The sequence below is a fragment of the Quercus suber genome, unplaced genomic scaffold (assembly GCF_002906115.3).
Source record: "Quercus suber isolate HL8 unplaced genomic scaffold, Cork oak 2.0 scaffold_301, whole genome shotgun sequence".
Taxonomy (NCBI): domain Eukaryota; kingdom Viridiplantae; phylum Streptophyta; class Magnoliopsida; order Fagales; family Fagaceae; genus Quercus; species Quercus suber.
Window position 1 is genome coordinate 645,776 of NW_027069757.1, and position 24,581 is coordinate 670,356.

Genomic DNA, 24,581 nt, shown 5'->3' on the forward strand with positions numbered 1-24,581 from the left:
GGGTCATGTTAACGAGTGTTGTAGGACATTGGTTAACAATTCAATTAAAAAAAGTTTTTATGGGAGAAGAAAAAAAAGCAATTAATGTTTTGACAAATTTTTTCATTTTCTATAAAAGTAATATCAAAACTTTCTTAAAATAGATTCTTAACCAATGCCCCAACGGCACTCATTAACATTTCCCATAATTAATTCATATGATCAGTATTTCACATTTTTTATTCCATTCTCAAAAATGATGAAATGCTGTTTAATCAAAGCTTGTTTGCATTTAGTTATTCTTTGTTTCTTTAAGACATTTTCCTCATATTAATTACACCTTAATCTTCTTCTCAATAGGATTTTTTGCCCACGATTAGTGGCAAATGTAAGCACAAAACAGTAATTTTAGAGTAAAGTAATTATTCAGTACTCCAAAAACAATACTTAGTTCTTTTGTGTAATAATAATCATACTAAATAGGTTCATAATAAGACCTATTATTTTATATGAGAGAAAGGAGTTCACAAAGAACCGACTATATAAAGCAAGTCACTGTTCCAAACTTGTAAGCCCAGCAGTAGTCTCAGCTCCTCTGTTCTCTTTGATTAATTGCATGCTATAGCTCTAGCTAGTGCTTCTCTCCTACAAATGGCGTTACGCTTGCTTCTTGTTTTGGTAGTTTTTCTCTTCTGCGTAGCCCAGGTAGAGGGTGATTCTGTGATGATCCTTTTAGAAACACCTAACAAAAACTGATAGAATACGTATGTTTCATTTTTTCTGATAATTTTACTTCATCTTCTTGCAGGTTTCATCTGATTCCAAGATTGAAGAGCGGCAAACCCAGGTATATATATATTCATCAATACCACCACAAATATCACCACCTCCTTCTCTTTTATTAGTGCTTTTTTTTTTTAATATATATATTTATATATATAATTATTTGCCTTTTTTTTTTTTTTTTTTTTTTTTTTTTTCAGGTGGTGAAAGGAGCTAACAGAAGGCTTTTGCCTTTCGTGGGTATGGTCTTTTTCATCTTTTCTATAAATTTCTTGGGGATGGGGCTTGGGCTTGGGCAAGAGCTGCACTATAGGTCTAGTTTTGGGTGTTTTATATATCAATCAGCTCAGTAAAACAATTTTTTTTTTGGTTGTTGTTGTTGTTGTTGCAAATGTTGGGATGTCACATTTGTGATTGGCACCATAATAATGTTGTTAATATTGTGCAAAGTAATATTAGTGACATTACACTAGTGATCATGACAATCTGCTAGCTACTTTATAAGTTGTAAAAGTTATTGTGTTTTTAGGCTTATAAATATCAAGTTTCAATCTTATACAAGGCCCAAATATGTTGTTCAAGTTGATCTTATCTAAATATTATTTGAAGTACATGCAAAAAAAAAAAAAAATCCTTTGGCCAGTTCTACACTTTTACTTAGAGGTCAAGCAAAATAATCCTAATCCTATTTGTAGTTCAAATCTTATCATTAAAGACGTAATTTTCCGTGTAAACCTTTAGAATCAAACCATATTAATTCTATCTCTTCTCTGTGTCTCTCTTTCAATAGTCTTTTCTTTGTTAATTTTCTTATTCATATTTTCTCAAAAATACTATATTTATGATATAGGAGTTATATACCTCCCATCTTTTCTAGTACTACTTAGCATTGCTTTGTAGAATAAAAATCCTCTCTAATCTATATGTATTTATATGTTGGTGTTTAAATAAATAATGCAGACTGTGGAGGTTTGTGCAAGGGGAGGTGCAGGTTACACTCGAGGCCAAACGTGTGCACCAGAGCTTGTGGCACTTGCTGTGCAAGGTGCAAGTGTGTTCCACCGGGGACTTCAGGGAACAGAGAAATGTGTGGGAGGTGCTATACCGATATGACTACTCATAACAACAAGCCCAAGTGCCCTTAGGCCCCCATTACTACTAAACAGAGCCGAGTCTCTTTCTGTGAAATGCATATATATTGCCAGGCTTTCTTTTTTTATGTTCCACTTGTTAAAAATATATTTTAGACAAGTAGCTTATGAGCACTTTGTCAATGTAATGAAATTTCGATGCCTCTCTCTCTCTCTCTCTCTCTCATTATATTTAGCTAACCTAGTATAGCACATTAAAAAAAGAAAAAAAAATTCTAGAGATGCTATAAATTTTACTGTGCATTCCTTGTGGCTACAAGTCTACAACCAACTAAACAGGTGGAGAAAAATATCAAATTTAGGAAAAAACCTGTTGCACATGCTGTATGTAAACACGCACCAATCATTTTTTAACTAAAAAAGTGACTTTATACTCACATGTTCAGTAATAATGGATAGTGTGTATAACAAACATTACCCAATTTGTAATACCCAAGTGGAGTGAGTTATAGTTAAATGACGTTATATCTATCTTTAGATTTGGCAATTACCAAAATTTCCTATTAAACTAAACTCACATTTTCCTTCTCAAAAAAAAAAAAAAAACTAAACTCACATTTTATTATTATTATACAAGAAGATTTGAATATATGGTGTCCATTTTATGATTATTATTCTTTATTATTAGGCCAAAATGTTAATTGATTTGGAGATTTCATTTTCCATAAAGGAAATAAGAAATAGCATTGAGGTTGTACATCTAGTCTCAGGTTTTACAAGGTCATTAGGATAAATTCATCGTTCTAATCAGTAGTAATAACAACTAACAACAATAATAACCAAATTTTAATCCTAAATCTTGGAGTTTAAGGGCCTGTTTGGTAAGAGTATTTAAATATGGTTTCTTGTTTTGCAATCCATAAAATGGTGAGTCTCACACTTGAATTTATTATTTGACTAATATTTTCTAAATACAGTTTAAAAAAAATTGTATCTTATGTTCTTGGTTTAGAACATGATTTTGAAAACAGTTAAGGGGTGCGTTCAGGATACAAAAAATGTTTTTAATAACATAGTTGTAAATAAATTGAAAACAGTGGACCTCACATATTTGTCCAAACTCTTTTATCTCTTAAATTAAGAAGCTTTTTTTTATCACAAAAATATTTCCCACAATTCAAATTTGAAACTTATCATTAAAAAAAAAATAAAAAATACATGGTGAGCTCTATTCATTTATCATTATCCACACAAAAAAAAGGTCATCAACAGATTCTACAGGTTACTTTTTGTAAATATATATATTTTTTAAAATCTCAAAAATAGAAATGGTCTCCCAAAAAATTATTTTTTGTTTTTAGTATTTTGAAAATTGTTCTTAAAAGCTGGAGTCAAACATGTATAATATAAAAATTATTATCTAAAAATTAGTTTCAAGTTCAATTTTTCAAAATTGTTTTTATACTATTTTGAAAACAAAAACAAAAACCCTCATTTCAATCAAGCCCTACTATACTTAAACAAAGTAACGAGAGTTGACCAAATATTTATTTTTCACTATTCTATTATGTTCGGAATCATACACTTTGTTTGTTCCTTAACATATTTCCCCTCAGCAATAAAAAAAAATTAAAATAGACTAGCCTCTGTACACGCGGTCACGCGCGTGTTCAGAGGCTCCTCTATTTTTTTTAGATAAAGGTTAATAATTTGTCTCTATTATAATTTAGAATTTTTTTTTCAAACAAATAAAAAGGATTATTGTAGGGAAAATACCTTCTTCTTTTTTTTTTTTTTTTTTTTTTGAGAAACATAGGGAAAGGACTTGGTTGTAAGAAATTGTTATTAATGGAAGAAATGGGTTTATTTGACCACCAAAGAAGTCCATTGTGAATTCCAATTGAGAAGATAAAAATCAAATCCACAAAACTTACATGAGAATTAATTGGATTTTATAGATCTAATGGTGAACTTCACTCATGAAAAAAAAATGAGGACTTATAAATAAGGAAGAATCTCATTGGAAATAACTGTATTTGGGAAGGAGTAGGTGGTGGTGGTTTTATTTGTGTTGTGGGATGAAAAGATTTTTTGTTTTTTAGAAATAGGAGAGAAGTTTGAATCTATTTAGGACTCTAGTGGGAAGTTATACAGAGACTTATCTGGTAGTTTTTTTAGTCTTTTAATTTGAATTTGAATTTATCTACTGCTGATTCTCAAAAAAAAAAAAAAAAAAAAAAAAATTCTATTGTTAGTGAGTTTACATGGGAAAGAATTTTTAAGAAATGAGGTTAAAAATTGCTAGTTTAGTATTTCCTACTTTTTAGGAAAAAAATGTATCAAACGTGCGTGAAATATATTTAAATAGAATTTGCTAATTTTTAAGAAAAAAGTTTTTCTGGTAGTTTTGTTTTTTTGAATTTTGTTGAATTACAATTTTAACCTCATTTTTTATTTTTTAAGAATAAGGGTTATCTAATTAGATTAGGGGTATTTTTGACAATAAAAAAAATAATAACTAATTTTTTGAATTCTCTTAATATATATGATATCAAGGTTATTCCATGATGTATAACTAAACTGCAAGACCAAATTTATTGGGCCACATTTAGTCAGAATTAGAAACTTGGGCTGGCCTAACTTCGGCAGCCTCATCTTTCTCAACAATTCCCAATGACTTCAGTAAAGAATGGGCCATGGGGGTCCAATATCAAAAGCATTTAGGAGATCTATAACTCTATTTTTGGGAAAGCCGAAAACAGGTCACAGTTTTGGTTGCTGTTCTTTTGTCCTTTCCCTTTTGTTTTGTAGTTATTCAGTAGACGTTATATGAATATTAAATAAATATGGAAGATGTAGGACCAACAGGACTCCATGGCCCAATGGATAAGGCGCTGGTCTACGGAACCAGAGATTCTGGGTTCGATCCCCAGTGGAGTCGTTTTTGTTTTTGTTTTTTGTTTTTTTAGGTTTGTTTTCCCTGTCCACTTCATAGTTCATACACTGGGCCATGGATTGACTAAAAGCCCAAGTACCTAAGCTTAAGTTGAGACTTGAGTGGAGAGTACCCCACCAAGGACCATCACTAGGTTATTCCAATTTTCTTCCATATATATACACACACACATACACACACATGATTTGTTTTAAGCTTATGTCGCTATAAGAGCATTCACAATGATCTCAAGCATTAATATTAGTTTTTTTCTTTTTCTCTTGAATACTTTTCAATGACGAAAAACTAGAGAAAGGGTGCAACAGCATGCATATACATACATGATTTGTCACTGTAAGAGCTTTCACAATGATTTCAAGCATTAGTTTTGTTTTTTTTTCCCCCTTGAATACTTTTCAATGACCAATAACTAGAGAAAGAATGCAACAGCATGCATATGCATGCATGATTGTTACAAGCTTAAGTCACTATATGAGCTTGCACAATGATTTCAAGCATTAGTTTTATTTTTTATCCCTTGAATACTTTTCAATGAAGAAAAACTAGAGAAAGGGTGCAACAACATCAAGCATTAGGTGTTGAAATTAATGGAAGGGGATAAAGTACTGCTCAAAATAATAATAGATAATAATGTCCATGTCCCTCTCTCCCTCCTTATCTTTTCAAGCATTTAGGTGTGGAAATTAATCTATGTATTAGGTATACATATGACTATTTTTTGGCATCGTGTGTATCACGTGGTCTGTTTAATTAAAGTGAGAGTTGTTGATGAATGAATCTCAACATCAATCTCACTTTCTGAGTATAGGAGAATCGAACCATCTCCCATGCATGTTTGATGTTTTTTTTTTTTTTTTTTTTTTTTTTATCAAGCCCTATTGTTCATGAACATATTCGTGAACAATTTTTATTTTATTTTTATTACTTGGACTTGACTTGTTTATTAAACAAGCTTAAAAATAAAGTTCAAACTTGACTTATTTACAACCAAACAAACATAAACGATTTTTTTATTGAGTTAAACTCATGTTGTTTATGAACGACTTAGTTTATTTATAATCCTAATTATTGACATATTATAGCTTTGAGAATTTTGCTAAAAAAAGTTGTTCGAGTTGATTGCAAAGGCTAACCACTATACTTCATCGGCATGGATAGAGACTAATGGAGATGCCAAAGGGGCCATGGCTCCTTAAATAAAAGTTTAACTTATTTACAAACAAATAAACATAAATGAGTTTTTTGTTGAGTTAAACTCACGTTGTTTATGAATGACTTAGTTTATTTATAACCCTAATTATTGACATATTATAGCTTTGAATTTTGCTAAAAAGAGTTGTTTGAGTTGATTGCGAAGGCTAACCACTATACTTCGTCGGCATGGATAGAGACTTATGGAAACGCCAAAGGGGCCATGGCTCCTTAAATAAAAGTTTAAGTAAAAAATTAAATAATTGGCCCTTAATAAAGAGTTTGCTCAAAGAATCTGACAATTAAACAGGTCATTTGAGTCATGGATAAAATTTAGCTACAAAATTTGTTGTAATTTAAGGTTACAACTTTACTCAATAAAATAAACATTACTACATATTTTAAAAATCTAATTGTTAAATTGCATGTTCTTTACGCTCTTAATACATATGTCAAATTTTGTGTCAATCGGATATTATTTATTATATGATCTATAAGCTTATATTTTATGCATAATTTTAAACTACAAAAATTTGCAATTTAAAAAATTTATTGATAACATAGCTATTGATCTTTAATTTTCTAGAAATTTTGAAAGTATGGAAAATATAAGAAGAGATGTAATCCAATAATGGATATGTTAAAATTCACCTCCAATAAAAAGATGTTGAGTAAGGTTATAGCCTAAGGCTACAACTAATTTTGTAGCTAAACTTTATCCTTGATTCATTTACGTGGCTAGTGGTCATTCCCAAAACAAAACATCATTTTACATGACAAATCTTTAACATTGTGTTTGAATACTTGAATTTATATTTGAATTTGAATTCTAAAGTGGTGGATTTAAAACACTTTAATTCTAAATTTATAAAAATTAAAGTATGTCTTATATATTTCTAAAATTTTATGAGTTTAGAAGTTATTTCAAATTTAAAGATTTTAAGGTTTAAAATCTTTGGTATGTTTTGTCAAATTCAAATATTTGACCATTTGTAAACTATCAAACAAGGCATTTGGATTTTAATCACCCAAATCCAAATCCATGTGCCCAAATCTTGCCATCTAAACATACCATAAGTGTTATTAATATCATTTTAATTTTAAAAAATTAATAAAAATTCAAATGATTTTATTTTGGTTTTATTTTTCAATTCAAATGATTATGCATTTGATATTTCAATAGTTTGTTGTTTGGGATCTAAAGACAAAAGTTTGGATCTATCTTTCTTTTTTTTTTTCTTTTTTTTTTCTTAACGACATATATTAGAAGAATAATAGACACACTGTTATAGGAAACATAATGAACACACAGGTTGAGTATGTGGTTTTTACTATAGGCTCAAATGATAGAGGAAAATTCTGGTTGGGTCCAATTTCACTGCCAATGCCATTGTGATTATGTATGTGTGAACATAGGTGCTGTGCAGCATCAGTGTCATAATGCTTTATGGATTTAATTGTGTCGATAATGGACCCGTAAAAGAAATTATGAGTGTCTTCGAATTCGATGGTTTCCAATTTGAGTTAGCAAACCATGAAAAAAAAGTGATACAAGAAAAAGAAAAGAGAATAAGTACTACATCGTGCTTTTCAGTTGTTTCGCTATCTTAATCTGTGACCAAGGGCCGCAACCAAAAAAAATGCAAGAAAACTAATGCTTTATGGATTTAATTCTGTCGATAATGGACCCGTGAAAGAAATTATGAGTGTCATCGAATTCGATGGTTTCCAATTTGAGTTAGCAAACCATGAAAAAAAAAAAAGTGAGACAAGAAAAAAAAAGAGAATAAGTGCTATATCGTGCTTTTCAGTTGTTTCGCTATCTTAATCAGTTAATCTGTGACCAAGGGCCACAACAAAAAAAAAAAAAAAAAAAAAAAATGCAAGAAAACTTTGTAACCTCTAGTTCCATTAGCCAATGGTATCTTGAACTGAATCACTATCTCACTCAAAGGGAAATAAAAACTCAAAAAAATAAAAATAAAATAAAAGAAAGAAAGGGTGTCCCATTCAACAATATCAACCTGTAATGAGTCATTAAAAGGAAGCAGAGTTGGGCACGTATGATTCGGGAATATGGTTCAAGTTCAACAAAGAACTTCCTTTCAAATGGATCATCATACATGACACTAATTTAAAGGGTGGAGCATGAGTTGATTTTAGATCATATAGAGAGGAGATAAGTGTGGTTTCAAGATTTCAATTAATTAAATCAACTTGTGATTGTAAAGTCATTTGCCATCAAATAAGAAATTTGGAATTAAATTTTGCCTATACTAAAAAGAATTTACTTATTGTCTGGAAATTTGGAATCAAATTCTGCCTATACTAAAAAGAATCAACTAATTGTCTTAATCTGATGTTAAGAGTAATTATCATAAAATGGTGTTTAAATTCAAATCTTATTATATCTATTAAAATATAAGGAAGGGTAAAGGTTTAGGCTAGAACAATGTAAAGCTTAACTCAATGACTTTATAAGTAGATTGGATTGTTGAAGGTCTTAAAGCACGGTTTTGAGTTTACTAGTACCACAAGTCACCACTTTTTAAGTAGATTGGATTCTTGAAGGTCTTAAAGCACTTTTTTGAGTTTACTAGTACCACAAGTCTCCACTGGCTTGAAAACAGATCCGAAATTTATGTAATTATGTTTCTAATTATAAAACTCTTTTAAAACTTGGAAATTTAGGGAATGTTTGTCTAGAGGGATTTTAAGGATGATGGAAAATTTAGGAGAGAAAAATGGAGAGATGGCATTTTAAGTGGTTGTTTGGTTGGGAGGGGAGGAGGGAAAAAAAGTGGTGGGGCCCAGGTGTTATCGAAAACCGGGGAGGGGGAGGGGGGAAGGGAGAGAGAAAAGCTCAATTTGAGTTGTTCAAAATGCCTATGTGCACAGTGCACAGTGCACATGGGCGTTGTTCTTGCCATTTGTGTGTGTGTGTGTGTGTGTGTGTGTTTGTGTTTTTTCCATTTTCTTTTTTGGGCGTTGTTCTTGGTACTTTATTTATTTATTTCTTTTTCTTTTGGGCGTCGTTCTTGCCACTTATTGTTGTTGTTGTTTTTTTTTTTTTTTTTTTTCTTTGTTCTTTTTTTCTACTTCTTTGTTTTTTGGTTTTTCTTGTACTTCTTAGTAGTGTTTTTTTAATGTGCTCATCTTCCTTTGGCTTGTGCTATTTAAAAAATAAATAAAAAATTGAATTGTCCATACACAATTTTTTGAATAAAAAAATGTGTTACTTTTTATTTATTTATTTATTTAATGGGGACGTAATTCTCAAGGAGCACGAAGAATGATGTTTTCTTCTCTCATATTCATGGTGGAGTCCACGATGAATCTAAGAGGAGAGAGTACCATATCTCTGTACTTTGAGATTACTTAAGAATTTTTCGTGAATAAGGGTAGTTTAGTTTAAAAACTATGATTGCTCCCCCCCGCCCCGCCCCACCCCCCCCCCCCCCCTATCCACCCTATCCTTTTTTTTTTTTTTTTGGGTTCCATCATCCATGGCTATTGCCCTTTAGCCCGATCAAAAAAAATTCAAAAATTATAGCAATTTCAATTTTAGTAATATTATATTCACAACATTTTTATAATAATTTCATAATAAATTTTAAGTAATAAATTATTATTAGTGGATAAAAAAAAAGATATTAGTAATAGATACAAATTAGAACTAAGAACATTAGTATTAGAAGTAAAATAAATAAATAAATCATATTTTAACACACCAAAATCAAATTAACCTTATTGGACTATGAACAGTGTCATTCTACCTCAAAAAAAATTGGTGATGAAGAAGACACACTCAAATCTTTTATGACATTCAACTTTACGCCCCGCGGGTCTATTTTTAGAGTGGTTGCAGGAAGCCAAATTGTGGTTCCCCTAATAATCCCTCCCTCACAATGACACTCTCGTGACTCAAACTCATTACCTTGACTCTAGAACTATTTGTCGGACCATGAGTTGTATCATTTCACCTCAAAACCAATTGGTGATGAGGAAGATACACTCAAATCTTTTATAATATTTGACATCATGCCCCGCAGGCCTATTTTTAGAGTGGTTGTAGGGTGTCAAATTGTAGTCCCCCTAACAAACCTAAACTACCAAAAAAAAAAAAAAAAACAAAAACAAAAAAATAGCCACCACCATATTAAAAATAAGAACAAGCTGGTATGAGAGCTAGAGAAATTCGGCTGATGGTGGCTTTTCCTATTTGATAGTGGTGCTTTTAGATCAACAGGAGTAGCCCAGACCAACTTCAGATCGTGGCTAAGATAGGCTTCAAACCAACGGTGGTGGCAACTTCAAATATAGGCTTGATCAGTGCGGGAGGCAAAGAGGTAAGGAAAAATATAAAGAGAGCTCAAATAAACAAAGCAAGTAGAAAGGAGAGAGAGAGAGAGAGAGAGAGAGAGAGANCCCACCAAGGACCATCACTAGGTTATTCCAATTTTCTTCCATATATATACACACACACATACACACACATGATTTGTTTTAAGCTTATGTCGCTATAAGAGCATTCACAATGATCTCAAGCATTAATATTAGTTTTTTTCTTTTTCTCTTGAATACTTTTCAATGACGAAAAACTAGAGAAAGGGTGCAACAGCATGCATATACATACATGATTTGTCACTGTAAGAGCTTTCACAATGATTTCAAGCATTAGTTTTGTTTTTTTTTCCCCCTTGAATACTTTTCAATGACCAATAACTAGAGAAAGAATGCAACAGCATGCATATGCATGCATGATTGTTACAAGCTTAAGTCACTATATGAGCTTGCACAATGATTTCAAGCATTAGTTTTATTTTTTATCCCTTGAATACTTTTCAATGAAGAAAAACTAGAGAAAGGGTGCAACAACATCAAGCATTAGGTGTTGAAATTAATGGAAGGGGATAAAGTACTGCTCAAAATAATAATAGATAATAATGTCCATGTCCCTCTCTCCCTCCTTATCTTTTCAAGCATTTAGGTGTGGAAATTAATCTATGTATTAGGTATACATATGACTATTTTTTGGCATCGTGTGTATCACGTGGTCTGTTTAATTAAAGTGAGAGTTGTTGATGAATGAATCTCAACATCAATCTCACTTTCTGAGTATAGGAGAATCGAACCATCTCCCATGCATGTTTGATGTTTCATTGTCACCTTTTGTTTTTCACTTTTTCTGCATGACAGGATATATAATTCACTGGGAATCAGTGGTGCCGTATAATTCTCCATGGTCCTGCAGCTTAGTGCTTCCTTTTCTTGCTTTAATCAATTGAGTTTCTCGTGGACTCGCAGATGGTGTGTCAGGAGATTCCTGTATATGACTCATGTTTCTTAGCCTACTATTAATTAATTTCCTTTTTCTTTGTCTCTATGATCTGCAGTACTCGACCCATGATTCAAAGTTCTGCATGTGAGCATAATGAACTCAAAAAATATCTTCTTTTTTTTCCCAACAAGTTCATCTCCATCCCCTCAACAAAAATATTGCGAAGCTAAGTACCTCATTAATTAATTGAATCAAGCTTACATACAGTATTCGAGCTCAAGCAACATAGCTTGCGCTTGGCTTGATTAATTGGTTAAGATAAGTACATTATAAAGCCAATTTTAAGTATATTATCATGCACATTTGGTTAATTTGAATGAGTGGTTTCAACTCCCAATTAATTAAAGGTTTAATAATTAATGTTAGAGATATATATTAGTCATATTAGCCCAATGTAATAGGCCCAAGCTCATTCCTACTTATACTAGTAATCTAGGGTTTAGTTGCCTATATATACTCATGTTAGGGTTCATTGTAACACAGATTTTGTACTACACTCTTATACAATAAAGATGTAACCCTTACGGATTCTTCCGTGAATGTAGGCAGTCAAGGCTGAACCACGTAACTCTCGTGTTCTCAATGTTTCTATTCTATGCTTTCCCTTCCTCATCCACTCTAGCATATACAACATAGTACAACATAGTATAACACATCATGTTGCTGATAATAATGTTATTTAACATGATATTAGAGCCAAACTTCGTTCTTGGCATCAAACAAACATCTCTACACAGCAAAGAAGATTCTCATGTGCATACCACCGTCTAAAGTCACACATGTTTGTCTACTGGATCCAGACTCCACAGCATTTCGCAGCTACCATGGCTCTATGCTGTGTCAAAATCCAATAACCAAGCAATCATGAAAAAAAAAAAAAAAAACAAAAACAAAAAAATAGCCACCACCATATTAAAAATAAGAACAAGCTGGTATGAGAGCTAGAGAAATTCGGCTGATGGTGGCTTTTCCTATTTGATAGTGGTGCTTTTAGATCAACAGGAGTAGCCCAGACCAACTTCAGATCGTGGCTAAGATAGGCTTCAAACCAACGGTGGTGGCAACTTCAAATATAGGCTTGATCAGTGCGGGAGGCAAAGAGGTAAGGAAAAATATAAAGAGAGCTCAAATAAACAAAGCAAGTAGAAAGGAGAGAGAGAGAGAGAGAGAGAGAGAGAGATTAGAGAGACACTATGTGAAATAAAATATTCGATATTTAGTACATCTAATACTAATGCTCTAATAAAAATTTATCACTTCAAATTTGTTATGAAGTTGCTGTGAAATTATGATAGCATTATTATAATGTTCAACAAAAGCGGGTAAACAATAACACAAACATGATTTTGTTATACAGTGGCGTATATTGGATAAGATCCACGTGGTAGGCTGGCAGCCTCTTCTTTTAGACAAGTTGCTTTACCTTAGAGCAATTACATCAGCTTGGCCATAATTGTGCAAAATGAAAAAAGTGAGCAATTTTACACAATATGAGCAAAAAAACACCCACACCAGCTTGTGCATAATTGTCCATTTATGCACAATTACTACAGTAACTGTGCATATATGCACAGTTACTTTAGCACTTCTATTTGTTATTTTATTTGTTTTTTCTCTCTCTTTCTTGTCTCTGGTGCTCTTTGTGCTTGAGAAACTTGACAGAACTAGTGATGAAAAATGTGTAAAGTTTAGCTTTGCTGCAAAATAAAAAATCCCTAGATTCAATCAGATCGCGATGAAAAAGAAAGGAAAACCATAGGAATAGAGAGAGTGAGAGAGAGAGGAAAGAGAAACATATAGATCGAGATGGAAGTTTCATCCTCCTCGCTAGTGGTGACGGCGATCTCCTCGAGCTTAATGATTGGAACATGGGTTTGAGAGAGAGAGGCGGTTTCTTGCCGATCGGAGCTTAACGATCGCCAGTGGTGACGGCGATCTCCTCGAGCTTAACGATCGGAGCATGGGTCTAAGAGAGAGAGGCAGTTTCTTGCCGATCGGAGCTTAACGATCGTCAGTGGTTAGGGCTTCCACTTCTTCTCTGTGCTCGTGCTCGAGTTCAGTGCTTGCCATAGCCTTTGGTTTCTTGCTTTGATGTTGTAGAGAATGGGTCAGAGAGAGGCGGTTTCTTGCCGATCGGAGCTTAACGATCGTCAGTGGTTAGGGCTTCCACTTGTTCTCTGTGCTCGTGCTCGAGTTCAGTGCTTGCCATAGCCTTTGGTTTCTTGCTTTGATGTTGTAGAGAATGGGTCTGAGAGAGAGAGAGAGAGAGAGAGAGAGAGAGAGAGAGAGAGAGAGAGAGAGAGAGAGAGAGAGAGTAATAAAAATTATAAAATAATGAATATTTTATTAAATAATTGTGTATAATAGATGGACTGACGTGGGTGTTTTGTAAAAGTGATGGTGTAAAATAGAAAAAATAGGTTTTAAGTGTAAAATAGACAGAATCTTATGCACAAGCTAATGTAATTGCTCTTACTTTGCAGTTTGGTAAACAAAATAATTGGGTCGGAGCTAGTAAGATCAAGTATGCCAAGTGGATATATATATATACCATTATATTGTTGGTATTCTTACATTCAGATATCAATTAATATAAACATGAATTTAAGTTTTAGTGTGTGTATAGACGTGTATATGTTCAAGTGCACATGTATAATGTCTATATAATTTTTGTTGCAGAATCTTACGAAGCCGTGCTATTAAGATAAAAAGAATTTTCCCCTTTTTCACATTAAAAGTATGAATAATTCACTTAGCAAGATTGTGACCACAATCAGCGGCAATTGGCCATTTTCCATGGGCTGTCCTCAAATCAATCTTCGAAAGCATTAACAACGCGCTTGTGATGTTTTGTAATTATAACTCCCCAACTGTCCCATGTTTGTATTTGAAAATTTGACTTTTTTATAAGAGTTTAGTTTACCTTTAAGCATTTTTTTAATTGAATATCTCTTGTTCTTTTAAATATTTTAAATATATAATAATAATTAGTAGTAAGTTTTAATCTTTATATTTTATTTAATTAACATATAATATGGTATTTTTTTTTTACAAGATAGAAATTCTATTATAGTCTAATCGAAGTATATATGTATGTGAAATTTTTTCATAAAAATTTGAACTCCAACCCTTACCTTCTACATCCCACAAACACTTTTACTTATAAAATGACTATCGCACGAAAATATATGATAATATAATATGATAGTTTCTTATTAAAACAAAATAAAATTTCAATAAAAAAAAAAAAAAATACCGAAACTAAAAGCTAAACTCTTTTCGCAGCGGGCATTTACAGTGGCACCAAACACAGTTTGGATTTTCAGCCGAAAAACAAAGAGTGCATTTTGGCTCCTAAAAAGTGGAACCAAACCCGCTAATTCTCTCTTGTCCTGGAGTGCCGGCAATTGGCCGTACTGCCTCAGCTGTACACAACCTTGTAAAAAGTGAAACTAGCTAAACTCTTTTTACATTGCGCATTTACAGTGCGGCACCAAACACAGTTTGGAAAAAGAGTGCATTTTGGCTCCTAAAAAGTGGAACCAAACCCGCTAATTCTCTCTTGTCCTGGAGTGCCGGCAATTGGCCGTACTGCCTCAGCTGTACACAACCTTGTAAAAAGTGAAACTAGCTAAACTCTTTTTACATTGCGCATTTACAGTGCGGCACCAAACACAGTTTGGATTTTCAGCTGAAAAAAAGTGCAGTTTTTTTTGGCTCCTAAAAAGTGGAACCAAACACGCTAATTCTCTCTTGTCCTGGATTGTCGGCAATTGGCCGTACTGCCTTCAGCTGTACACAACTTTCTAAAATAATTATAAGGCCCGTTTGGATACAGCTGAAAATTGAAAACTGAAAAATACTGTAACAAAATAATTTTTAAATGTGTGAATAGTACCGTGAGACCCATTTTTAATGAAAAAGTTGTTAAAAAGTAAAAATTGTGGGTCCGTAAACACTAAAAGTTGGTGAAAAAGTCACATGTTGCGGATACTGTTCAATAAACAGTAGCCGAAACAGTGTTGCTACAGTAACACTGTCTCTGAAAAGCTGAGACGCATGGAAAAAAAAAAAAAAAGAGGCTGAAAACGTGCAACGCGGGTCTTAAACGCTGAGGCCAAACGGTCTCATAATCTCTCTTTTCACTTTGGACTTTGCTTACTCAAACTCACATGGAAAAATTATGTTAGTTGTGCAGAATTTTTTCAAGGGTAATTATAATTTATGGAGAATAAAAGTGGCAGTAACAAACTAACAATACGTCCATATTAAATCTTATTATCTACCAATTATGACTTATCACCTTTATGAAGTTTAAAATGTATCAATTGTTTGAGATATATTAGACATATTAATTCAATGTAATAGGTTTAAGTCCACTCTTATATTTAGTAGTCTAGGGTTTAGTCCCTTATATATAATCTTGTTAGGGTTCATTATAACACATGTTATTGTACTACACTCTTATGTAATAAAGATGTAGTCCTTAAGGGATTCTTCTGTAGATATAGGCTGATAAGGCTGAATCACGTAGCCCTCATGTTCTCGGTGTTCTTATTCTATACTTCCCCTTCTGCATCCATTCTAGCATATACAACATGGTATAACACATCACGTTGCTAATATTTGTTTAACATAGTATCAGAGCCAAACTTCCTTCTTGGCATCAAACAAACATCTCTAGCAAGCAAAGAAGATTCTCACGTGCATGCCACCATCTAAAGTCACACATGCTTGTCTGTTGGATCTAGACTCCACGGCATCTCGCAGCTACCATGGCTCAGTGCTAAGTCAAAATCCAACAACCAAGCAAATCGTGACTTACCTTCCCAGATTTGTGCACATCAAGCCTTTGCTTGATGTAACTAATGCCACAAACGTACTCCATTGCATCCCGCGACCAAAACCCAGAAAGCTGGTCACCACCAGAAGCTTCACGTGCCACTATGCTCCATTAGGGATGGCAATGGTGTGGGGTGGGGCCAAAGGATGAGGTTTTCGTCCCCGCCTCGCATGGTTTTGTCTTACCCCATTGTTGTCCCTTTGGGCCTTGCGAAACCCCGTCCCACCTCGTAAAATTCTACTTTTTGTTAATTTACCTTACAGCTAGTACAATATTTTTAATGAAGCCTATTTCATTAATAAAAATATACTTGAAATTACAACTAAATTTATCCCTTCAAATCAAATCATTTTTTAGAAAAAATTGAATAATATATCTATGGGGCCTGTTAGTTAAAAAGGTATAGTAATCCTCAGAAGTGGGCTCGGGGCCCAATGGCCCAATCCGAGGACACTTAGTTATTCGAGGACAGCCTAAAAAAGTTTTATTCTTACCAAATGGGTAATATAGGAGAAACGAGTAGATATTATATACAGCGGCATAACACACGTCCGAGGACACCAAAGTCCGAGGTGAATGTAACTTTCACGTTAGTGGGGAGACTCTGCCAAGTTGTATCTAAACTGGAAATTGGATATAACTTAAGGAGGCGTCGGAGAAGGTAGCAAATATCTTCTAAGGCCATCACCTCCACATTAAATGCTTTCCAGCTAACACTCTGGCCGCATTAATGTGGAGGTGATACCTGAACAGTAACTAAGCAGCTTTATGGCCACTAAGCTGAAGGTTCCGGTAGGTGCCGGATGGGACAGAAAGGAGCTCCCAAGATAAGAACTACACGTGTATGATGGAAACGGGGGGGAAAACGGAGTATATAACATAGGAACGAAGGAAATAAAAGGGGACTTTTTGGGAGAAAAAAAGGGAAAAAGGAGAGAGACTAATTGAAAGAGAGCCGAGGAGAGGTTTTTGAGAAAAAGAGGGAATGAAACCTAAAGTATCCCTTATTACTTGATGAGTAGAACCTTTCCTGTAAAACAGTACTAGTTCTTGGACCCATACTCTAAAAATTTATTGTTTGGGCTTGTTGGGCTGAAAACCCATTCATACTTAGGGTCAATCCAAATTGAGTCCCTACAATATCCAAGTGTTTAACAAGACAATTACCAAAAAAAAAAAAAATCTCATAGTATAACACATAACAAAATAAATGCAGAGAACCACATTAGGTAGAATAAAATAAGTTAATATTGATATGTTTGCTTAAATAGTAGGGTTTTAGGGTATGAAAAATTTACAATTATAACTCTTAATAACATGGGGCAGGGCGAGGTTGGTCGAAAAAGTCTAAACCCATCATTGCCCTGTCCCGTGGTGCGGGGCTAAAATCTTGCCCCATCCCTGTCCCACTATCTTTGCGGGGCAGAGAAAACTCGTGTGGGGCAATGCGGGGAGGGGCAGGTTAAGTGAGGCGGGGCAAAATTGTCATCCTTACGCTCCATTAGAGATTCCAACACAATCCTATGCGCTACCAAAAGTTCTCGACTCCCAGATCAGACTTTGGCCACACGCGCCGCCATGACGACCTTGTAGCCTCTCGATTTGTCAAACTATGAAATCCAACCTTTATCAACTTTTTGTTGAAATTTTTTGTTGTTAGTTTTAATAATTGTGATATATTTTTCAATATATTTTTTATTTTAATAAAAAAATGAAAAAAAAAATTATTGACTTATTTTTTGGATGGGAGAGTTTATACAAATATTACTTCATTTGTTTCAACAGAAACCATTTTTCACATCTTCCAATGTTTAGTAGTATCGTATAAAAATGGATTAAAAGAAAACTATCTCTTAAGTTTTAACTTTCCTTATTTAGATTGACATGAAATAAAATTATTTTATGCTAAAATTTTTTAGAAAACAATTGTCTATCTCATGCAAAGCTAAATAAGTAAAACACAAAACTAAATAAAAAAAGTTAAGAGATAATTTTTTAACTCTTTTTAAGATTGCTACTAAAAATAAGAAAATGAGATAGTTTTTTAAAAATTATTAATATCGGAAAGAATAATAATTTTTAGTAAAATAATAATGTTAAAAACAATATACTAATATATACCGTTAAAATCCAAAGCAGTGTTTTTTATGGTTATGCCAAAAGTCTTAAAAGTTTAGTGATATTGTCTTATTTTTCTTCATAAGAGAATTCGAATTTAAATTTTCCTCCTTTATTTAATAAAATAAAAAAATAATAGAAGAGAAGAAGATCATAGAAAGAAAGAAAATTCTTTACAGCCGAGCAAAATCAAAATTATAGTGTTCCACTTCCTTCACCCAACCCTGACGTCGACATCGAAATACGTGATCAAGGCTAAACCTTATCTCTTACTACTCTTTTTTTGTTTTATCATTTGCTTTTGTTTTTGTTTTTTATATTGTATTTTTTGGTGATAAAATCATAAAACGGCAGGCTAGAGGGCCATACCTTATCTTAAAAATGAAGGAAAAAAAAAAAAAAGATCGAATGAATTTATCATTTGAAAAATTATTCAAAATCAAATGATGCAATATTAAAATTTAATAACGATAAATATGTATACAAAAATAATTATTCACTAATATATATCTTCCAATTGTTAGTAGAGTAGTTATTTTTTGCAAACACGTTCCTCATTTATTAAATTTTAATACCACTAATTCGGTATCATTTGATACAAAATAAATTTTTACTTCAAGGATCTAGATTATTTAAGGATAAAAAATATTATTAGAATAAATAAATGCTCTCCTAAAAAATTAAAATAAAAAAGTTAAAAACATCCGTTTAAAATTTATATTTAAAAGCATTTTATGCATAGAAAAATAAAAAAAAAGTAAATAAATATTTTGATAATTTTTATATTTTTTTAGTAAAAATGAATTAAATATATTTTTTAAAATTGTTTATTAACAAATTCTCTAAGAGTACCCGTTACCATTATCTAGAATTTTATAATAAAAAAGATTCAAGAATTTAATACAAGTCAACAACACCTAGGATTAGAATTTGGAACCTACAACTACTGCGTATCTTTGGTGCGGTAGTCACTCTATAAGTATAAACTCTAAGAGTACCCTTTACCATTATCCATAATTTTATAATAAAAAAGCTTCAAGAATTTAATACAAGTCAACAACACCCAGGATTAGAATTTGGAACCTACAACTACTGCGTATCTTTGGTGCGGTAGTTACTCCACAAGTATAAATGCTTGTGGAGTGTGAGAGTTGTGGAGTGTGAGAGGTAAGGGCTGAGGTTTAAATCTCTAGGATAGAGTTTCATACACATATACACTTAGATTATGCGATAATAGAAATTCTATCTTATATAAAATAAAAAAAATAGAAACTGCAATTAAAGTTGACTTAGAACTCTGGGATAATCAACCTTAGTATTTATCTTCTCAAAAAAAAAAAAAAAAAACCTTAGAATTTAGAACCTGCAATTAAAGTTGAATTAGAACTCTGGGATAATCAACCTTAAAAATGGTCGCTACAATGTACAAACCATGTCCTAATGTTGCAGTCGGCAAATGTCAATCATTGACCCATAGGATCCCGCCAACTCGCACTAATTAAATGACTTTTTAATGACAGATTTCTGGTCTACTTTTGCTTTTTGGATGAATTTTTCTGTTCTACGTAATGAAAGAGAAAAAGAAATTTAATTTGGCTTATGACTATAAAACAGTCCCTCACACAAAAACTCTAGTTATGTATGTACACCTTGCATATCTACCGATTGACATATGATCTTACACACTACCTGATACACACAAGTCACAATTTTGGATGCGATAACTTGTGTTTAGTAGTCATTTCTCGAATGTTCGTTAGTCATTATTCATGTTTTTTAAGAGATTGTATATTCTATTTACGGTGTATACATCATCTCTGTCGTAGCAAATGGATCCCACATATATGTGGGACATAATTTTTTGTTTTCTTGAATGGTCAAGATCTTGTTACTGTATTTCAATGTCACCCTCAAATAGCTTGTCGTGTTCATCCTAGAAGCCTAACAGTAAGTCCTAGAATAGCTTGAGAGGAAAGGCGGGAGTGGGTTTGAGTTGAGTTTAGTTTAAGGGTCCGTTTGATTTGGTAGATTTTAGAAGGATGGAAAAATGAGAAGAGAAAAATAAAAAGAATATGATTTTTGAAGATGTTTAGTTGAAGATATGAAAGGAGGAAAAACTTGTAGAACTTGAGTCTACCAAAATGTTTTTTATCCAAATTGGAAAGAAAATTAAAAAGAAAACATGAAATTATTTTTCCGTGCCAGTGAAAACCAAAATACCCGGTGAAATGTACACATGGGTTTGGTCGTTTTCCTTTTTTATTTCCTTTTCTTTTTCTTTGGTTTTATTCTTATTTCTTCTTTAATTTGGTTTTTGTCTTTTCCTAATACTTATCAGTCAGGATTTTTTTTTTTATCCATCTGATTTACTTTTTTTTATTTAATACGGGCTTGGTAATAAATTTATACAAACCACATTTTTTAGCTTTCCATTTTTTTTTCTCAACTAAATAATAAAAACTTTTCCATTCCTCTACTATTTCATCACTCAACCAAACACAAATAAGAGAAATTAAAATATTTTCTATTCTCTCACTTTTTAACATTTTTTCCATTTTCTATGCTTTCGCTTTTCTATCCCTAATCAAACACCTTAAGTTACAACTGATATAACTTTAAGCATTGTTATATAATTTTTTTTATTTAAAGTTTTTTGCTGAAATTAGAAAAAAAAAGTGATTGTAGAATGCATATTTAGATTTCTTAATAATATATAATGTCTTCGTATGTTTTATATATATTTAAAAATCGTCACTTAATATATACTTGACACATATATACTGTTGGGACGAGGATCCCAAATCTAATTTAAAAGGGCAGTTAAGGTTATTTCTGAGGACACACCTTGGACCTCGGGGACGAGTACTACTTATGTGAGACACATAAAGCTAAAACATCAAAAGGGAAAGAAATCAAACTTGACACAGAATACGAGAAGGATGGGAAAAGAAGGGTATAAAAGCCATCCCCTCCACATTAAATACAAGATAACCACTCCTCTAGCCACATTAATGAAGAAATGACTATGAATAGTGGTGGAACAGTTAAGATTATAGTGTAAAAGTTGCTAGTATGTTCTGGATGGGACATGAGTTCTAGGAGTGCAATCTCAATCCTCAAAGTGTAAGATTCAGATAAGTTAAAGCAGGATATAAAAGTAAGGATAAGATCAAGATGAAGGAGGAGCCAAAAAAGAAAGAATAGAATCTATCCATTTGTAACTCAAACCTCGAACTAGACCCAAGAACCAACACTTGTATTTTTTCTTAACCAGTTCTTAAATTGTGAATTAATAGAAGAAGCATGATTTCTTATTCAATTCTATGACGTAAACCTTCTTAGTTCATGCATTGAATATCATAAACAATTTTGACTTCCCATCTTTAAACAAATTTATTGTGATAGCAAACAGTAAAATTGTCATTTATTTTCATAAGTTGATTAACTGCTTTTTCGTCGTTACATATACCTTAAAAAAAGGTATTTACATTTTTTTTATATAAATAACAAAAGGTATTTACAATACCTGGGGGACACAATAGTAACATTTATAGAGTTTTCTTTTTTAAAATTTATTTATAAAATTAAAAGAATTACAATACTAAAATGAAAGTGACAATTAAAATAAGAAAGTTTATAGGATTAAGAAGTGTATTAAAAAAAAAAAAAAACCTAGATACGACAACACAATGAAATTGGATAGATTTTTTTTTTTTTTTTTGGGTAAATAATTAGATAGATTTGTTTTTTTTTTTTTTTTTTTTTTTTNATACCGCTAATATTTTAAAATATATATTAAATAAGACAATATCCAATATTAACTGAACCCCTTTTTCTTTTTTTGTTTGTGTGTGATTGTTTCTATGAAAAAAAAACTTGCGTACAAATAAAAAAGAAGAAGTATATACTGTAAAATTCTTTTTTTTTTCATGCTGCTTCTATGCTAGTGAGAAGAATGACTACATTAACTTGATGGTAAAATATCAGTAAGTTAACATGATAATTGATAGTGGTGATGTTGGTGATGTTGGTCACATACCTCGGCTTCTAATTCTTCGAAAGTGTTACTAAATATCCAATCAGCCATGTCCAAGTTGGAAAACTGACTTAATTTCATTGCCAGGTACGCTGGATAACTTTCTGGCAACTTAAGAAAACTTGGTAGGTCAGGGGAGTTCAATGGAGGTAGGCCAGGAATGAGCAGTGGTGTAGTTTCAAGCTTCAATGGCAACGAAAGTTTGCCATGGTGTATGAGACAGAATATGTGGGTTACAGTGGCTGAATTGGTAAAGAACGGTGCTCCATAAATGCCATGTTGCTTAGCAACATCAAGAGCCCATGGCAAAAATGAATCATACACAACACAACTCACAGGAGAACCAGAGTCTTGAAACTTTTGGATGAGTTCAGATAGAGTTCTTGAGCCATTGGCCTTGAATGACTTCAGGAACGAGTCCACGTTTTTTGCTTGTGCAAAGCCACTCTCATCAAACCCATCGGAGATGGGCTCAACACCAACGTTTGCTGTACAAATGGACTTGAGAGTATAACGAGTTGTAGCTATTGTGGCCTTGATCCCTTTTGAGGCTAAACGTTTTGCAAATTGGAGGAGAGGGTTAATGTGACCCTGGCTTGGATATGGGAGCACCACCACGTGACCTCTATACTCTGTTTCCTCCATTTCTTAATGTTATTGTTGTTTCTCCTCAACTATCCTTATTTATAGGCTAGAGAGAAACTTGTTTTACAGTAAATTTTATCCTTAAAAAACTTGGACCACAGGCTTTTGGCAAACTGAGGGTGCCCAAAAAAAAAAAAAAAGAGGATGAATTCATATAAAGTGTAATCACAATTAATTTACCATATAATTGTGGTAAATGTTGAGATCATAGAATAACTCATTTTATCCAATAATTAATTAGCTAGCATCTTATTTATACTTTCAATTTTTTATAAGGAAAATGCTAATGAATGACCTTAAAACAGTGGTTAATAATCAATTTAAATAATTTTTTTATGGAAAAAAAAAGTAATTAATATTTTGACAAATTTTTTTATTTCTCATAAAATTGGTGTCAAACTTAAAATAGATTTGTTAGCCATTGCCCTAAGGGCACCCATTAGCATAATCTTTTTTATAGAGGGTCCCATTAACAGGTATTTTTGGAACAATTGTTAATAAATAATTTTAGGAAAAATTTAACACCACTTTTATGCAAAATATGAAAAATTGTCAAAACAATTAATTGCTTTTGTTCTTTTTCTATAAAAAGCTTTTTAAAACAGTTTCTAAAAACCAATACTCTTAAGATATCCATTAATATTTTCTTCTTTTATAAATAATTTAATTTTCTTTTATATGAATAATTCAATATCTAGGAGAGGAGGATTTGAATCTTAATATCTTATCTATGCTTCTTACCATTTATCAAAACCGATGTTTTGGACTTTTATTGAAATTTATTCATAACTTCATATGAATGCTGCCACTGTGCCACATAAGACATGGAAATTATTGTGGAAGGGCATTAATTGTTTTTCCTTACTATTTACTTGCTCATTTTGCATTCACATTAATTAATTTTACTTTTTTCCTCTTGCCTTATTATTTGGAAATTATTGTGGAAGGGCATTAATTATTGAGAAATGTTAACCAATGCTCTTAGTATTAATTATTTGGTTTAGCAACTATTTTTAGAAACATTTTATTTGAAGAATGATAAAACAACAAATACTTTTGACAATTTTCTATATTTTCCATGCTATGAAAATGGTGTCAAAAATTTCCTATTGTAATTTATTAACAATTACCCTAAGAACATTTGTTAACATGACCCTTAATTATTATTTTTTACTATTTATATGTTCATTCAGCATTCACATTAATTTTACTTTTCCTTATTCTCAAAAAAAAATTGTTTTTCCTTTTTTCCTCCTTAAGAGCTACGATTCTCTATTTTTTCGAAATAGGAAAAATTAATAAATGCCCTAATAGTACTAGTTTAGCAATTATTTTTAGAAACTTTTTTTATGGGAAAAGAAAAAATAATTGATTTTTTCACAAATTTTTATATTTTTCCATAAAAGTGATATTAAAACTTTTTTAAAATTGTCTATTAATAAATGCTCTAAGTGGTATTAAAATTTTGAGTCATACCAACGAGTGTCTTTAGGGCAATGGTTAACAGTCCATTTAAAAAAAAATTAACACCACTTTTATAGAAATAGAAAAAGCTATCAAAATATTAATTTTTTTCCTTATAAAAACTTTCTTTAAAT

The 24,581-nt window shown here is 32.1% G+C and overlaps 2 protein-coding genes and 1 non-coding gene across 3 annotated transcripts; 2 read left to right on the forward strand and 1 right to left on the reverse strand.

Moving 5' to 3' along the window:
• Positions 1 to 531: 531 nt before the first annotated feature.
• On the forward strand, positions 532 to 2,058 carry LOC111993960 (snakin-2). The gene is made up of 4 exons (XM_024025802.2): positions 532 to 684; positions 788 to 826; positions 963 to 1,002; positions 1,723 to 2,058. The coding sequence occupies exons 1-4, from the start codon at positions 631 to 633 to the stop codon at positions 1,905 to 1,907; spliced, it is 318 nt and encodes a 105-aa protein (XP_023881570.1). The 5' UTR covers positions 532 to 630; the 3' UTR covers positions 1,908 to 2,058.
• Positions 2,059 to 4,721: 2,663 nt separating this feature from the next.
• On the forward strand, positions 4,722 to 4,794 carry TRNAR-ACG (transfer RNA arginine (anticodon ACG)). The gene has a single exon. It is a non-coding gene; the product is annotated as a tRNA-Arg (tRNA).
• A 6,415-nt stretch (positions 4,795 to 11,209) lies between these two features.
• LOC112022933 (UDP-glycosyltransferase 74B1) lies at positions 11,210 to 22,983 on the reverse strand. The gene is made up of 2 exons (XM_065782407.1): positions 22,342 to 22,983; positions 11,210 to 11,326 (listed from the first exon to the last, which is right to left on the reverse strand). The coding sequence occupies exons 1-2, from the start codon at positions 22,981 to 22,983 to the stop codon at positions 11,210 to 11,212; spliced, it is 759 nt and encodes a 252-aa protein (XP_065638479.1).
• Between the last annotated feature and the right edge of the window lie 1,598 nt (positions 22,984 to 24,581).

What these genes read in the sequence shown, in the direction of transcription:
- LOC111993960 (XM_024025802.2), top strand. Translation starts at nt 631, where the DNA reads ATGGCGTTACGCTTGCTTCTTGTTTTGGTAGTTTTTCTCTTCTGCGTA. An exon ending in TTCTCTTCTGCGTAGCCCAG is followed by an intron (nt 685 to 787) that starts GTAGAGGGTGAT and finishes ATCTTCTTGCAG; the next exon opens with GTTTCATCTGATTCCAAGAT. An exon ending in TTGAAGAGCGGCAAACCCAG is followed by an intron (nt 827 to 962) that starts GTATATATATAT and finishes TTTTTTTTTCAG; the next exon opens with GTGGTGAAAGGAGCTAACAG.
- LOC112022933 (XM_065782407.1), bottom strand. Translation starts at nt 22,983, where the DNA reads ATGGAGGAAACAGAGTATAGAGGTCACGTGGTGGTGCTCCCATATCCA. An exon ending in TCGAAGAATTAGAAGCCGAG is followed by an intron (nt 11,327 to 22,341) that starts GTATGTGACCAA and finishes AGTCATATACAG; the next exon opens with GAATCTCCTGACACACCATC.